General features: G+C 41.1%; 1 protein-coding gene across 1 annotated transcript in view; it reads left to right on the top strand.

The window, feature by feature from the left end:
• Nucleotides 1–216: 216 nt before the first annotated feature.
• LOC122805309 (protein FAM47E-like) overlaps nt 217–15,896 on the top strand; it is a 1,023,003-nt gene continuing 1,007,323 nt past the window's right edge. The window contains exon 1 of the mRNA XM_044075397.1: nt 217–416. Coding sequence (XP_043931332.1) covers nt 283–416 — 134 coding nt within the window. The 5' untranslated portion in view covers nt 217–282. The remainder of the gene's footprint in view (nt 417–15,896) is intronic.

Here is a 15,896-nt window from a genome sequence, read left to right as displayed (position 1 = left end):
GGTTGCAGACAAATGAAGATACCTACTCAGATGGAACATTATGGTGAGTACATAACTTCTTATTATGTAACAGTGTGATGTCCTAGCTGCTTAAACTTGTACTGAATCAAGTGTCCTAACAACACTCTGCAGACACGGTTGTACACTACTTTCTAAGGTAGAAAAGAAAAAAAAAACAGATTTTAATAGTGATTGCATGGTCAACTTTTTTAACTCTGTATTTCCTTTATTTTTATCTTCTATTAGCTCTTTGAGGAAGTGGTGGATGTATTAGACCCTGAAATGCATTTGACTGGTGACTTAGCATATATTCTGGATACCGCAAATGGAGGGCAGGATAGAGGAAAAATTGTCATCAAGCAGGCAGAAATCCGGCAAAAAGTCCAAACAAAATGTAGTACTAGGCAGTCAGGAGTGTAAGTATTCCATTTTTAAACATGCATTTGTCTATTTTAAATGTTGACTGTCTTGCTGGGTAACTGCAACAATACAAACAATGTTGCAGGAGAAAAGGAATGCAAAAGACAGAGGGAGAGTTATGAAGTTGAATATACTAGGTAAGATGTGCTGCAAAAAAAAAAAAAAATAATACTGAATGATAACTATTCTTAAACGTGTTTAACACATGCTTTCAAGTGCATGCATTGCTACGAAAGACTGTCTTTCCAAATTAAAAAATAAAATAAAAAAATATTGTGTTCAGTGTTACACTGTGATATAATTTTCCCTAATGGTGTTGAATTAATTTGACATCCAGCTGGATTTTTAAACTTTTATAGACAGAGTAACACTCTGCATGTAGTTTCAGTGTGAATTGCATTTTCTTTAGAATAATTTATTCTTGCATTTTCTTTGCACTGATCACAATAGAAAATATAAAATAAAAACAATTACTACGAACTATGTTTAAAACCAGAATTAATAATGAAAATCTCCAGTTAATGAAATTAAGTTTAAGCCCAGAAGATATTACTTTAGCTCTTAGATCTAGGGGAATGCTTCTAATCCCATACCAGCAGGAGGAATAAGATGCCTTGGTGAGGTTTTTAAAATATTTTAAAAAAGTTTATTCAAGCCAGTTAAGTGAGATGATGGAGAATCACTCTTGTTCAGATGTTATACCAGTGACAGATCTGTTATTTAAAGGCTTTTTGAGACTAAAGAGGGAGGTTCAAGGATGATGATTGGTGGATAAATGAATAGTTAAAGCAAGTAAGTGGACCAATCCCAGGATTTGGGCTAGAGTCCCTTATTTAAATATGCCAAACAGTCCAAGGAGGGTTTCCCAACTCAGCCTCTTGTGAATCCTCCCATTAACGTTTACAAATTAATCAGGTGTTTATTTGGGTAAAAAGCCAAATATTTAATACAATTTACCAAATGAGGTATAAAATGCTTATATTTTCTAAACTTAATATTATATTATGTTACGGGAAGACAGCCCAAATAATAACAATAGATCTGATGTTGTCCTTTTCATTCTTCCTTAACATATAAGTTTGGATCTGATCCTTGGATCCAACCCAGCCACATATTCCAGACTTTGGATCAGCTCTCGAGCTCCTCCCTCTACCCACAATGCATTATTCCATCTCCATTACCAGAGATCTCAGTTGCTGCCATCACAAACAGATGCAGGTTCAGGAGTAATCTGCAAATGTCTTTAACAGTTTCTTTACTAAGACTATCCAATCACTAGCTAGCCATCTGGCTCCCAGTTGTTCCAATCCTGATTCCTCCTCGACCACTACCACACTCTCCTTTAACTTCCAGCCTGTATCTACATCAACCATCAGATCTCTAATTAACAAACTAAAACCAACTACCCTAGCAGCTGATCATCTCCAGCCAGAATATCTACAGAAAGCAGCAGATGCCATTGCATACCCTATTTCTATTATTATGAGCCGAACTTTGTCCAAAGCCACAATTCCCTCTATCTGGAAGGTTTCCCATGTTATTCTTCTCCATAAAGGAGGGAACTCATTAGACCACTCAAACTACAGACCAATAGCCATACTATCACCACTGGCCAAAATAATGGAAAAATGTGTCCATAAGCAATTAATGCACTATCTCACCCAGAATAAACTACTGGCCAACTCACAGCATGGCTTTAGGCCAAACCACAGCATCACCTCAGCCCTCCTGTCCTTCTCTAACTCCATTAACCTCAACTGAAACAATAACAAACTTACCTCAGCTCTCTTCATAGATCTCTCTAAGGCCTTTGATATGGTTAACCACCAACTACTTATCCATACCCTGAAGAAACTGTCGCTAAACTGTGCAATTAAATGGTCCCAATCTTATCTGACCGGAAGACAACAAGCAGTATTATGGCAGAATACACTATCCACCTGTCTACCCATCACACTAGGAGTCCCCAAGGCTTCATACTAGGACCACTTCTCTTCTCAATCTTTTTCAGTGACCTACCCACAATCACTCCCAAGGCCACCTGCATCCAATACGCAGATGACTCCACTTTAATCTGCGCAGCCTCCTCCCCATCTAAGCTTATGACTGTAACCCAGAATACTTTCAGTGATGTTGAAAAATGGTTCGCAACAACCCTCAACAAAACTAAGCTGCTAATTGTTTTCCCCACCTGTAAGTCCTCTTCACCATTCTTTACTATAAGATCCGATAATGGCACACTGATATCCCCAGATGTTCACACCAAACTCCTAGGGGTCACAATTAACAATACCCTAAAATATGACACTCATATCAATCAAACTATCAAAACTGTCAACAAAAAATTGGTCTCCCTCTATAGGCTCAAACCTTTTCTCACTCCATTTGCAAGAACTTCTATCGCTCGCTCCCACTTACTGTCAGCCCTTCTCTATGCCTCCCCCCTTTTCACTAACTTGAATAAAACCACTCTTAGCAAACTTGCTAGCTGTTACAACCATATTGCTAGATTTGCTACAGGTACAACCTTTAGGACCCACTGCTGCCTCAACTTAACTCAACTAGGTTGGCTTGAATGGACTAGTCTTCTCCAATACAAGCAACTTATAATAGCCCACAAAGTTCCAAACCGCTCCGATAAGACACCGGCACTAAACGAGATCATTAAACCCTACAGCAACCTGAGGTCACTGTGCTCTGCTGACAAACTGTTGGTTCAAACAACCAAAAACATGAATGTGGCTGGTGACTCTTTATTTGCCAACTCTGTAGGCAAACTTGGAACTCTCTACCTGCTGAACTTACTCTCCAGCCCTCACTAACCCACTTCAAAAAAAGCCTCAAACTACACTTTCAAATGCACTGGCAATGTCCCTGTTCAAAACCCGGCTAACACCCACCCAGTGGTATTGGATACCTTGCCTAGTTAAATCTGTCATTTGACTCCAAAATGTATATGACTTTGCTTTGTGGCATGTATAGAGCTCATTAAGGGATAAAGTCCTTAGCTATGTGAAACCCTGTGTGAAACTCTTTGTTGCCTATACTAATTGTGCCAACCATGTTCTATCAATGTTTGTAACCTTACTGAAGACTGCAAACTATGATGTGAAGTTGTTCAATCTCGCCGTTTGTTCTTACACGTGGGTATGGAGCCAATCCATCGGCTCCGAGTCGGCCGCTTTCCAAGCTCAAGATCTTTCAGTAGCTCGAATGTAATGTAAGCTACTAACTTGGAGCTTGTCTCCCCGGGCCTCTGCTGAAAATGGGCATATATCCAGTTGGGCCATCCCAGTAAACAAATGTAAAATAAAATAAAATAAATAAATAAATAAGGTTTCCCTCTTGAGCTTTCAAAACAATATTTTGTAAGTTTGATAGATTTTTCTTTACTTTTCCTGAAATATATTTTCCCTCATATTTATCCTTATCTTTGATATCCTCCCTTTTGCTTTTTTGATAATGGTTAGGAGATGGAATTAATAACAATAACCTGAGAACACTTACACTACCATTATATCTACTATTCACTACGTCATAAAATATGGGGAGATGCCTCAGGATTGGAGACATGTGCTTTTTAAACCTGTCTTTAAGGGAAAGGGGAGTAGGACAAATCCAGAATCATATAGCCCCTTAAGTCTACTTTCATGTTGTGGAAAATTAATGGAGAAGATAATATTGGATAAGTTATTGTCAGAACTGGATAGGTTGGTATTAGAAACCATATATCAGCATGCATATGTTGAAAATAGATCTATTACCACCTGTAACATGATGATGTTCATTGTGTTTACCTGTTGCAGTCATTACACTTGGGTTATCCTGCTGGCAGGCTACCTGCAGTCAGCCTGAATTCCAAAGTCCTGGTCCAGCGTCGGTTGCTGTCGCTTCTTCCCTGACGTCAGTGCACCAGAGGTATATAAGATGCAGCCATTTTCTTCAGTCTTTCTTGCCGTGCGGTACCTGAAGCAAAAGCAGTTCGCAAGTGCTGGTCGGCCGACTCCTGAGATTTTCGAAATTGAATTTCAGAACCAAAGTCTTCAATAAAGCTAAGTACCCCGTTGGGAAAACTTTTTCTTGCTCCAGACTAATGTCAGTAAAAGTTAGCAACTGTATTTCTTGTGGGAAGCAAATACTTCATAAGGATTTTCACTCTTACTGTATTCCTTGCCTAGGCCCTGACCACAACGTTGTTAGTTGTCGGTTTTGTGCTAGATTCAACCAACACACTATTAAGCGTCGGTTTGATTTTGCTTTACATTATTTTGGCCGAAGGTTTAACTACATAATGCCATTGGAACAACAATTTATATAGATTTAACTTCATCATTTGACAGGGTGATACACAAAACACTGACCAATAAATTAGTACAACTAGATATTGATGTACTCTTGATAAGATGGATAGATGCATGGTTTACAAATAGGACATGGGTAGTATCATACAGCAACTGGACAGGTGAAATTCTTGGTTCCAGTCAGGGTGTCCCACAGGGCTCTGTCCTAGGCCTTTTTCTACAGTCTATATGCAGATGACTTGAAATTGGGTAAACTGATTACATGTGTTACAGATAAGGCATGTCTGCAAAATAACTTAACTAAATTGACCATTTGGGCACAGGAGAATAATATGCTGATAAATACATCAAAAACTAAGCATATGAGATTTGGGAGACATAAACTGAAAGGTGAATATTTAATACAGTACACAGTGATTGAAACTGTAGATTCCTTTAAGGGCCTGGGTATATGGATAGATTCAACTATGAGTTTTACTAATCGTATCGACCAGTTGGTTAATGATAGTTATAGAACTATAGGTCATATAAAAAGATTTATAAAGTCTAGAAAATCAAAAATGATGAAGTCATTGTTTTAGTTGCATTAGACCCAAAGTTGAGTATGGAATAACAAAATGGAAACCCTGTAAGAAAACAAGCATGAGTAAACTGTGAAGAGTGCAGAGGAAATATACAAAAAGCATCCATTAATGTGAAAATTTAAGTTATTACGAAAGACTAAAATATCTGAAATTGTACAGTGTCTCTTACAGATATCTAACAGGAGATCTTATTCAGCAACATAGGGCATTTAAAGATAACTACCTCTGGCATTGTTTGGGGTTATTAACAGGTACAAGAGAATCATCAGATAACCTAAGTAGAAGATTCTATATGAAAAGTGTACTAATTGGTTCTCTGACAGAGTAGCTGATGCATAGAACAGATTACAAATTACATTAAAGCAAGTACTAGTTTAGATATTTTTAAAAACAGCCAGGACACTTATGGGAACAAGTGTTTTGGTATATTGGCAAGCTAGAAGTACATTAATGTCCTTGCTTGAAAAAAAAAAAAATATATATATATATATATATATATATATATATATATATATGTACATTTATTTTCCTTTTCAGTCATAAGGGTCATTCTCATTCCTGTGTAGCATATTTTTTTTATTTCTTTAACAATAAGCTTAAAAAATAACTGCATTTGCCGGAATTAATAAAAAACGCAAAGACAAAGAAAAGGACAGACATCCGAGGTCCAAAACCGATGACAAAGCCTCTTCTAGGCCAGTCGCCTGTTCTCAGTGAGGCGCTTTCGCAGCCCCTGACACCCGCTACCTCAGAGCCACAGGCCACCTCCGACTCCCACGTGGAGGCAACTAGGCCTCTGGAAACTCAAGGTATTTGGCCTACGGAAACTATTCCCTCAGATGGGTCCGGAGCCGCTGAGCAGGCATTGGCTTCTGAGGGTGTTTTCAGACCTACACAGCTTACTATCAAGTCCACTTCAGCAGCCAAGGCAAAGTCTAAAACACCATTTATTATTTATTTATTTTACATTTGTTGACCGGGCTAGTCCAGCTGGATATATTTCCTTTTTCAGTAGAGGCCCGGGGAGAAAAGCTCCACATATAAACAACCACCACCACACAAAAAATGTCAAAAAAGGTATTACAGTTTAAAATTCTAGGAAGACTATGCGACACATTATAATAAATACAACATTCACCTTCAGATCATTTTACAGTATGAATATCAAGTGAACCCCAGTACATTATTACAATACATTTAAATCCTTGGTTATTCTAGTATACTGCAGACAGTTACTATTTCCAAAGGGTTAGGTAGTAACAGTACAAAAAGGAAGAGGTATTAAGAAAATGGCAGGAATATTACCTTCAGGGTACAGTCATAGCCAAGTAGAGAAGATATGTAATTGGTGCTAAGTAGTAGAGACAGTTTGTGGGTGCTATTAATTCAGAGGAGTAGACAGGAAAGAGTGGAGGACAGTAGGAAGTCAAGAGATGAGAAAGAGAAACCCAAAGGATTAGTCTGGGTAACAACAAGGGCATAGCCAGTGAGTTCTAAGGTGTTTTTTAAGACTTTGTTTAAAGAGATGAGGGGATGGAAGTGAGGTTAGGTCAGATGGCAGGAGGTTCCATTGTTTTCCAACGGTATTTGAGAACAGTGAGTCCCCAGCTAAGTTGTTAGCCTTGGTGGTACTGGCTAGAAGTTTATTGGAGGAGCGTAAGGAATCAAGATTCCTATAGGGTGCTATAAGGTTGTTGAGTATTGGTGTGTTGTTGGATTGGTAAACATCTTATGAACGATGGTCAGTTGGGAAAGTATCAGAAGGTTATTTAGTTCCAGCCAATCTAGTTGGTGAAGGTTAAGACAGTGGTGAGTTCTATATGGGTTTCCAGTGGCAAATCTAGCAATACTATTATAGGAGTTGGCTAGCTTGGTAAGATTATTTTTTTAGCTTAATGTATAAGAGTTGAAATTAGATGGGAGTGGGCAATAGTCATTCTGGCTCTTGGAGTTAAGAAAGGTTTTATCCTATATAGGGAGCCCAGTTTTTTATTAACAGATTTAATAGTGTTATTAATGTGAGTGTCAAAGGTGAGGTTATTATCAATTGTAATTCCTAATAGTTTGGTGGAAGAGTCTGGGGATATAAAGGTGCCATTACTGGATTGAATGGAGAAATCTATGGGGGAGGACTTACTGTTTATTGTAAACAGTAGTAGCTTGGTCTTTTTGATATTCAGAAGAAGGCACCGTTTAGAGAACCATGCCTCTACTGCATTGAAAGCTGTCTGGGTTAAAGATTGAAGTTCAGATATAGAGTTGGCAGAGCATATGATAGTAGAATTGTCAGCATATTGTATACAGGTGGTTTCAGGAATGGCTATTTGAAGGTCATTGATAAATAATGAGAAAAGAAGAGGGCCAAGAATGGAGCCTTGGGGGACTCCCAGGGAGATAGGAAGGTGAGAAGATAGTTGATTCTCCCAAATAACTGCTTGCTGTCTATTACTAAGGTAAGACTTGAACCAGAGAATTGCTTTGGTGTCAAGAGAGAGGGATGACAGACTGTTTATGAATAAGCAATGGTTAACCATATCAAAGGCTTTAGACAGGTTGAGGAAGAGTGCTGATGAGAGGGTGTTATTATTGCGGTCATTATTAATGGTGTTGGTGAAGGATAAGAGAGCTGTGGTGGTACTATGAAAAGGCCTGAAGCCATGCTGACAGTTTGCTAGAATGTTATGTTGAAGTAAGTAGTTCATTAGCTGATGGTGAATACATTTTTCCATAATCTTGGCTAATGGAGAAAGGAGAGCTATAGGTCTGTAGTTAGAATAGTCATTAGAGTTACCTCCTTTGTGTAAGGGAATAATGTGGGAGATTTTCCAGAGATTTGGAATGGTTCCTTCAGTTATGGTACGGTTTATCAAGATGGATATAGGATAGGCGACTACTTTAGCTGCAAGCTGTAGGTATTCAGATGGTAAGTTATCGGCAGAGGGGGTACAAGGCTTTAGTTTGTGAACTAATTTTTGGATGTAGGAGGAAGGGATAGGCTGTAGTTGGAATGTTGGCCAAGTAAGAGGTGAGGAGTTAGGTAGCTCAGGGTTGTCTGTAGCTAGTTGATTGGCTAGAGCTTGTATGGTGTTTGTAAAGAAAGTGTTAAAGGCATTGGCAGTTTGTTGGGAGGTATTGTTTTCTGACCCTAGAGGGGAAGGAGTACTAGAGTGGCCTGGACGAAGGAGGTTATTCACGCTTGCCCAGAATTTTTGTGGATTATTGTGGTGAGTTTGCTGCAGCTTGCAATAGTAGCTTTTTTTGTCAGAGAGAATAGCTTTTTTGTAGCATTTTTCAACTGTCTAAAGGTTTGTTGATCTAGGGTATTTCTGGTTGCTCTCCACTTAGCCCAGGATTTATTTCTAAGTAATATTTTTTGTCTGGTATCTTTTGACAGACAGGTGGCAGGTTTGGATTTTACTCTAATAGATCGAGTTAAAGACATTAAAGACAAAGAAAGTACAGCATTCTCCTGGACAGTCATCCATGCCAAAGAAACAGATGCTTAAAATGGCTGAGGACCTAATTACTTTGATCAGGGGTTCCCATCCCCCTCCTGATAAAAGGCCTAGGCAAGACACTGACTATGACTCTTCTGACCAGGTTTCTATTTCCTCTGATTCCTTTTCAGAACATGGATATCCTCTTCCTCCCTATGAGGACTCTGACATTGAAGAGTCTATCTCTTCAGCCTCTTCTCCTGAGGATTACTCTTTTGGGGAAACCTTGCACACCATGATGGAGCATTTCCATTGGGAGAGCCAGGATTATTCAGAATCCAAGAAAAGGCTCAGATACTTCCTTTTATTGCCTCAGCACAGGCCTCTTGCTATCCCCCCTGTGCTAGATATTGATGATGTATTTTCTGAATCCAGTTTGTCTCCTGATTCTTTACCCCCTGCACCAGTCAAGCCAGATAGGTACTACAGGGTCCCAGACTCTCATAAATTTCTTTATAAAAACTCTGCTGCTGACCCAGAAACAATTTCTCAGGGTCCCAAAGGGGTCAAGGCTTCCACTCCAAAAAACCCTGTTCCCTCTGATAGGGATTCTAGAGCACTGGATAGATATGGGGGGGGGGGGTTTACACTTCTGCTACTTTAGCTGTAAGGGCTTTAAACTGCCAGTTTCACATGCTTAAATATCAACAATACCTAATGTCTTTGCTAAAACAGAAAATGCTTACAAGCTCAGAATGTCCTGACAATAAGGAAATGCAGGATTTATTGCATGCAGCTGAACAAGTGGGAAGCATACTCTGCAATGTGGTTTTGATTCATTAGAGGCTTCTTGTAGAGCCGCAGTTACAGGTTCTGTCATTCGAAGGCATGCTTGGTTAAAAGAACAAAGTTTACCTGATCATGTTAAAGCAAAATTATTGGATGCTCCACTACAGCATGATACTTTGTTTGGTGTTAAGGCAGAAGAGGTGTTAAAGAAAATGGAGGATAAAGCAAAATCAATGCAGACAGTAAAGGATTTCTTACAGGTTTAGCCACCTAGATTTAGCAGAAACTGGCCTTCTGAAAATTGGTCCTTTCCAGTGTCACACAGGCCACAAAGAGGCAGATAGATGCCCAAGAGGCAGATCTCAGCCCCAAGGCTCATACAGACCTAAACAATGGGGTGCTTCAGCCCCCAAAGGCAGAGAAGACAAATCATAACCTTATAGGAAACAGTCCCAGTGACTTCCCTCTACAAATGCCAAGCACTTACCTTTTGGTAGCACCCTTAGGGGGAAAGCTAGCACTTTTCACACAAAATTGGCACATGATCACCCAGGACAAATGAGTACTGAATATTGTTTCTCAGGGTTACAGGTTCCACTTTCACACACTTCCAAGGCCAAAAGGTATGCCAGACCTGCCACAGAATCAATGGGCAGAGGCACAAAAATAAATGTCTGCTCTCATGGACATGAGAGCTATTCAGAAAGTACCACAGCAAGAACAGGGACAAGGATTTTACTCAAGACTTTTCTTGGTACCCAGAAAGGACAAACCCTGGAGACCAATACTGGACCTGTCAATTCTAAATACTTACCTGGATGTTCAAAAATTCAAAATGTTGACACTGCAGCAACTTCTTCCCATGCTGGGCTAATTACTTTGGATCTCAAGGAGGCATACCTGCATGTCCCAATCAGACAATCTTGTAGAAGATACCTCAGATTCATAGCTGGCTCAATGCATTACCAATTCTCTGCACTGCCCTTTAGCTTATCTACTGCGTCCAGGGCCTTCACAAAATGCTTGGCACCAGTAATTGCATTTCAGACAAAAAGGAATTCAAATATATCCCTACTTGGACGACTGCCTTATTCAAGCAGAGAGCAAGAACATTCTACTAAAGCATCTGGCGTTTGTAAAAAGATTACTAATTTGCCTAGGGTACACAGTGAACGAAAATAAATCAAAACTAGTGCCCTCTCAAGAGATAATATTCCTGGGTGCAAGCTTAAATACAACTGCCCAGATGGCTTATCTCACGCCAGACAAGCAAAGGCAACTGACTCATTACTTTCAAATGATGGCAACATAGACCCATCTACTTGCAAGAAAAGTTCTGCAGGCTTTGGGCTTCATGGCATCCTGCATTCTACTAATTCCATATGCAAGACTGCATATGAGGAAACTACAATGGTATCTAAAAAGTGTTTGGATTCAACATTGCCACAGCCTGGAAGCAATAATAACTCTTATTCCCTGCCTGCAATAGGAGTTTCGATGGTGGGCACTGGCCTATCACCACAACAAGGGACAGCCTTTCACTTTACCCACAGCCAGGCAGACACTAACAACAGATGCATCGGATTATGCCCGGGGGCACACATGGCAGGAAAATGTATTCAGGGCACGTGGCCCGCAGAACAAATGCATCTTCACATCAATCAAAAAGAGATGCTAGCTGTACAAAATGCCCTGACAGCCTTCAAGGATCTACTACATCCAGGACAACTATTACTAAAGGTGGACAATACCACTGTTATGTGGTACATAAACAAGCAAGGGGGCACACATTCCTACCCACTCTGCAGGCAAACCATGACTTTGTGGAACACAGCACTGACCTATCAAGTACATCTGCAGGCACAATTCCTGCCAGGAAAGAAAAATACTCTGGCAGACGAACTAAGCAGAAACCTCATGGATCCTCACGAGTGGAAACTAAATCCACAGGTCTTCAGCATAATAACAAGGAAATGGGGATGCCCAGACATAGATCTTTTTGCCTCCCCTCACAACTGCCAACTACAGAGAATTCTGCACAAGGACCTATCACGCACAAGCATGGAAAGTGGATGCTCTATCATTCAGCTGGAAAACCCTAGCAGTTTATGCCTTTCCACCACTACCTCTCCTTCCCAAGGTACTCCCAAAAGTCAGACAAGAGAAGCCAAAAATGATCCTGATTGCCCCAGACTGGCCACGCCAGCACTGGTACCCAATCCTAAAGAGCTTGTCTCAAGGCCCAGCCTGGACTTTACCTCAAATTCCTCATCTTCTGACTCAACAAAACAGTCAGATTCTGCACAGTCAACTCAGAACCTTAAATCTGGCTGCATGGCAGATAATATAGATTCATAGGTTAGTACTAGGCTGACTGCCCTTGCGAGCCATTTTAAGCCTAGCCAATTATCCCTTGTGAGATTCAAATCCTGAACCTTGTGTTTGTAAGGCAAACACCTTAACCATTAGGCCACCCTCCCACCCATATAGCCACTCGACCACACCTCTCTCTAAAGCTGTTATGAATGTCATTTTAGAAGCCAGGAGGCCGAGCACCAGGAAATCTTATGCAGAAAAATGGAAGAGATTCTGTACTTGGAACCAGGCACAAAGACTCGAACCACTTGTTCCAAATATTCCTCAGATTTTACAATACCTAACTGAGATGCTGGACAAAGGCCTATCATTCTCATCAATTAAGATCCATGCCTCTGCCATTTCAGCTCATTACAATACGGAACCTCCTATTTTCTCTCATCCACTACTAAGACAGTACCTCAGAGTGGCAAAAAAACATAAGACCCCCAAGGAGGGCACCGATACCTACGTGGGACCTCAGTTTTGTCTTAGAAAAGCTCACACTGCCCCCTTTTGAGCCAGCCAGTACAGCTGATATAAAATTCTTATCATGGAAAACTGCTCTGCTCCTAGCAATAACTTTAGCAAGAAGAGTCCCAGAGTTACAGGCATTAATGGCAGTGGAGTCTTTCATCATTTTTCATCTGGACAGGGTTTCTCTCAGGAGAAACCCAACATTTATGCCAAAGATAGTATCCAGTGTGGCTCTTAACCAAACCATTAATTTGCCAACATTTTATCCAAATCCCCAGAATAAAGGGGAGAGACTTTTGCACTCTTTGGACATACACAGACAGCTACGCTTCTACTTGGACAAAACAAAAGCTTTCAGAAAAACTGAGCAACTGTTTGTAGCATATGCTGCAGGATCACAAGGAAAGGCTATCTCAAAGCAGACTATTTCAAAATGGATAGGACACTGCATTTGTTTCTGCTATGCACAGCATGGCAAGTCAGTGCCTAAGAATATTAGGCTACATTCTACCAGGGCAGCAGCCACTTCAGCAGCCTTTCTCAGAGGAGTACCAACCAAGGATATTTTGGAGGCTGCAACTTGGAGTTCAGTGCACACTTTTACCAAGCATTATCACTTACCTCTTTACTCCAAATCCAGAGCAGGCTTTGCCACTGCAGTTCTGCAGGGCCTCATAGCCACTCCTAAACCTATTTAGGCTCAGCCGCCCAACCTCAGCTTTGGGATTCAACCCAAGTGTAATGACTGCAATAGTGAAACACGATGAACATAGTACAGTTGTTTACCTACCATAAATGTAGATGGTCGAGGGTATTCACTGTTGCAGTCCAGGTTACCCACCCTCCATCCCCCTTTCCTTGCTGGGACTTATCTGCACTTCTCTATCCTATACAACCTATGTGATGTATTTGCTTGTAGATGAAGGTATCATTTTTATTTCGGTGTATGTTTTTATAAGCAATTTGTATTGCCTACCTTCTTGGGGGCACCTGACATCTGGGGCAAAAAAAAACTGAAGAAAATGGCGTCGGCTGCATCTTATATACCCCTGGCGCACTGACGTCAGGGAAGAAGCGACCGCAACCAGTGCTGGACCAGGAATTTGGAATTCAGGCCAACTGCGGGTAGCCTGCCAGCAGGATAACCCAAGTGTAATGACTGCAACAGTGAATACACTCTTAACATCTACATTTATGGTAGGTACACAACTATACTTTCTATGACAATATAACAACAGCTATGAATGAAAAATTGTGCTGCAATGTAATTTATATAGATTTAACTTCATCATTTGACAGGGTGATACACAAAACACTGACCAATAAATTAGTACAACTAGGTATTGACGTACTCTTGATAAGATGGATAGATGCATGGTTTACAAATAGGACATGGGAAGTATAATACAGCAACTGGACAGGTGAAATTCTTGGCTCCAGTCAGGGTGTCCCACAGAGCTCTGTCCTAGGCCTTTTTCTGAAGTCTATATGCAGATGACTTGAAATTGGGTAAACTGATTACATGTGTTACAGATAAGGCGTGTTTGCAAAATAACTTAACTAAATTGACCATTTGGGCACAGGAGAATAATATGCTGATAAATACATAAAAAACTAAGCATATGAGATTTGTGAGACATAAACTGAAAGGTGAATATTTAATACAGCACACAGTGATTGAAACTGTAGATTCTTTCTCTGACTCAACAACAAAACTTTTAGGAATTACCATAGACAATAATCTATCTTTCGATCAACATATTAACAATACCATCGAATTAGTCAACAGAAAATTAGGGTCTCTATATCGAATTAAGCCATTTCTCACCCCACCTGCTTAGAACCAAGCTTGCTCTCTCCCATCTCATATCCACTCTCCTATATGCTTCACCTATTTTTACCAACCTCAAAAAGGCCAACTTTAACAAACTGGAAACCTGCTATAACAACATTGCCCGCTTCGCTACTGGTAACCCCTTCAGAACCCATCACTGTCTTAACCTGAAACAACTAGGTTGGCTTGAATTCCAAAACTATCTGGTAATCCCTCAACTTATTATTGCCTATAAAATACTGTACCAACCAAACAACACCCCTATACTCTCTCAACTCTTAATCCCTTATAACAATCTTAACTCTCTTCACTCATCTTGTAAACTCTTGGCCAGTTCAATAAAATCCAATAATACAGCCGGCGACTCTCTCTTCACTAAGGGTCCAGGCACCTAGGCGGTGCGACACCCACCTGTGAGACAGCTGGATGTGGACACATGGCAGGATGACATTTTAACTGCAGTGACAAAGGACTGTGGACAATTCCCTGTCAGAATTGAGGGAACCCCTACACCCTAACCACAGGTGGCAGATACAAACCACCACAGTGATACACTGTGCACCCCCTTAGAAGCCACCATGTGAAAGTGTTACTGGAAAATCCTGCTGGGATAGCATGCCACGTGGGCATGAAAGTGGTACCATGGAACCCATGTGCTATGGGCAAAGCCTTTATTAATTGCATATGCAATGTGATGTGTGTTGTGCTTGGTGCATACGAAACCCAGACAGCATCATAATTTGTAGAAATGTGCCACAGCACGGAGGAAATCCTGCACATTAGTGTAGTCACACTTATGTTGTAAGATGTGCTTTAGGCGACGCTCCTTACTACAATAGCCTTCTTACGCTGGGTGTTACAGGCATCCCCGCAGAAGAGATTCACGCTGGTATCCGTCAGGTTCTGCTCCTGCTGCAGAACACACAAAGGTCAGCTAGCTGTACAGTAGGGCGACCCAGTAATACCTTCAGCCGACGATGCCACGCCTCCACCTGGTTGTTAGTACGCGTGGGAAGTCCATCTCAGAGACATCGGACACATTCCAGAACCGCAGAGGGTATGACGATGGCATTCGTGTCTGTACTGAACAGCGGGATGCATACTTGCGTGGTCGGCCTCGGACATAATGATGGTCTAGAAATACACCAATCGGCTGGGCACATTCTGGTAAGGAAGACACAATGTCCAGAAATGCAGGGACAACATCATCCAAAGGTAGGAATGCCAACGCTATCAGCTTGCGAATGGCAATGGAGAAAGCAGTGTCCGTGCCATAGAGGCGACAAGGTGGTGATGTTGGATCTGTCGCCAGATGATCTGTGCAAAATGGAATAGGCATCCCTTCAGAATACTCCTAGGGAATGCCTTCCGGCTGGCACGAATTGCTGCCTTCTCAAAGTCAGTCATGATATACTGTGGTGACAAAGTGCATCCCTGGTCAGATGCCATACCCTCAGCACCTCCCACAAAGTGGTGTATGCAGACTCCGACTTCCGTGTCATGAGACAGTACACCAGGGTACGACCCTCATTGAGGTGGGGGTGCCAATACAGCCATGTAATGTATATAGCTGGCGACAGATATCGGCCCGTGTGGGAAAGGTGCCATCACCAAGAACAAAGTCGGACCTGCACAGGTCAGTCAGGTTCTGTGTTGTAGTAAGTACTACCAAGGAAGCGGTACCATCCATATCCGACCT

Source organism: Protopterus annectens, chromosome 6.part1 (genome assembly GCF_019279795.1).
Source record: "Protopterus annectens isolate FY-2018-M chromosome 6.part1, PAN1.0, whole genome shotgun sequence".
Lineage (NCBI taxonomy): Eukaryota > Metazoa > Chordata > Ceratodontiformes > Protopteridae > Protopterus > Protopterus annectens.
The sequence above is the reverse complement of the archived record's forward strand: the minus strand, read 5'-3'. Positions and strand labels throughout refer to the sequence as shown.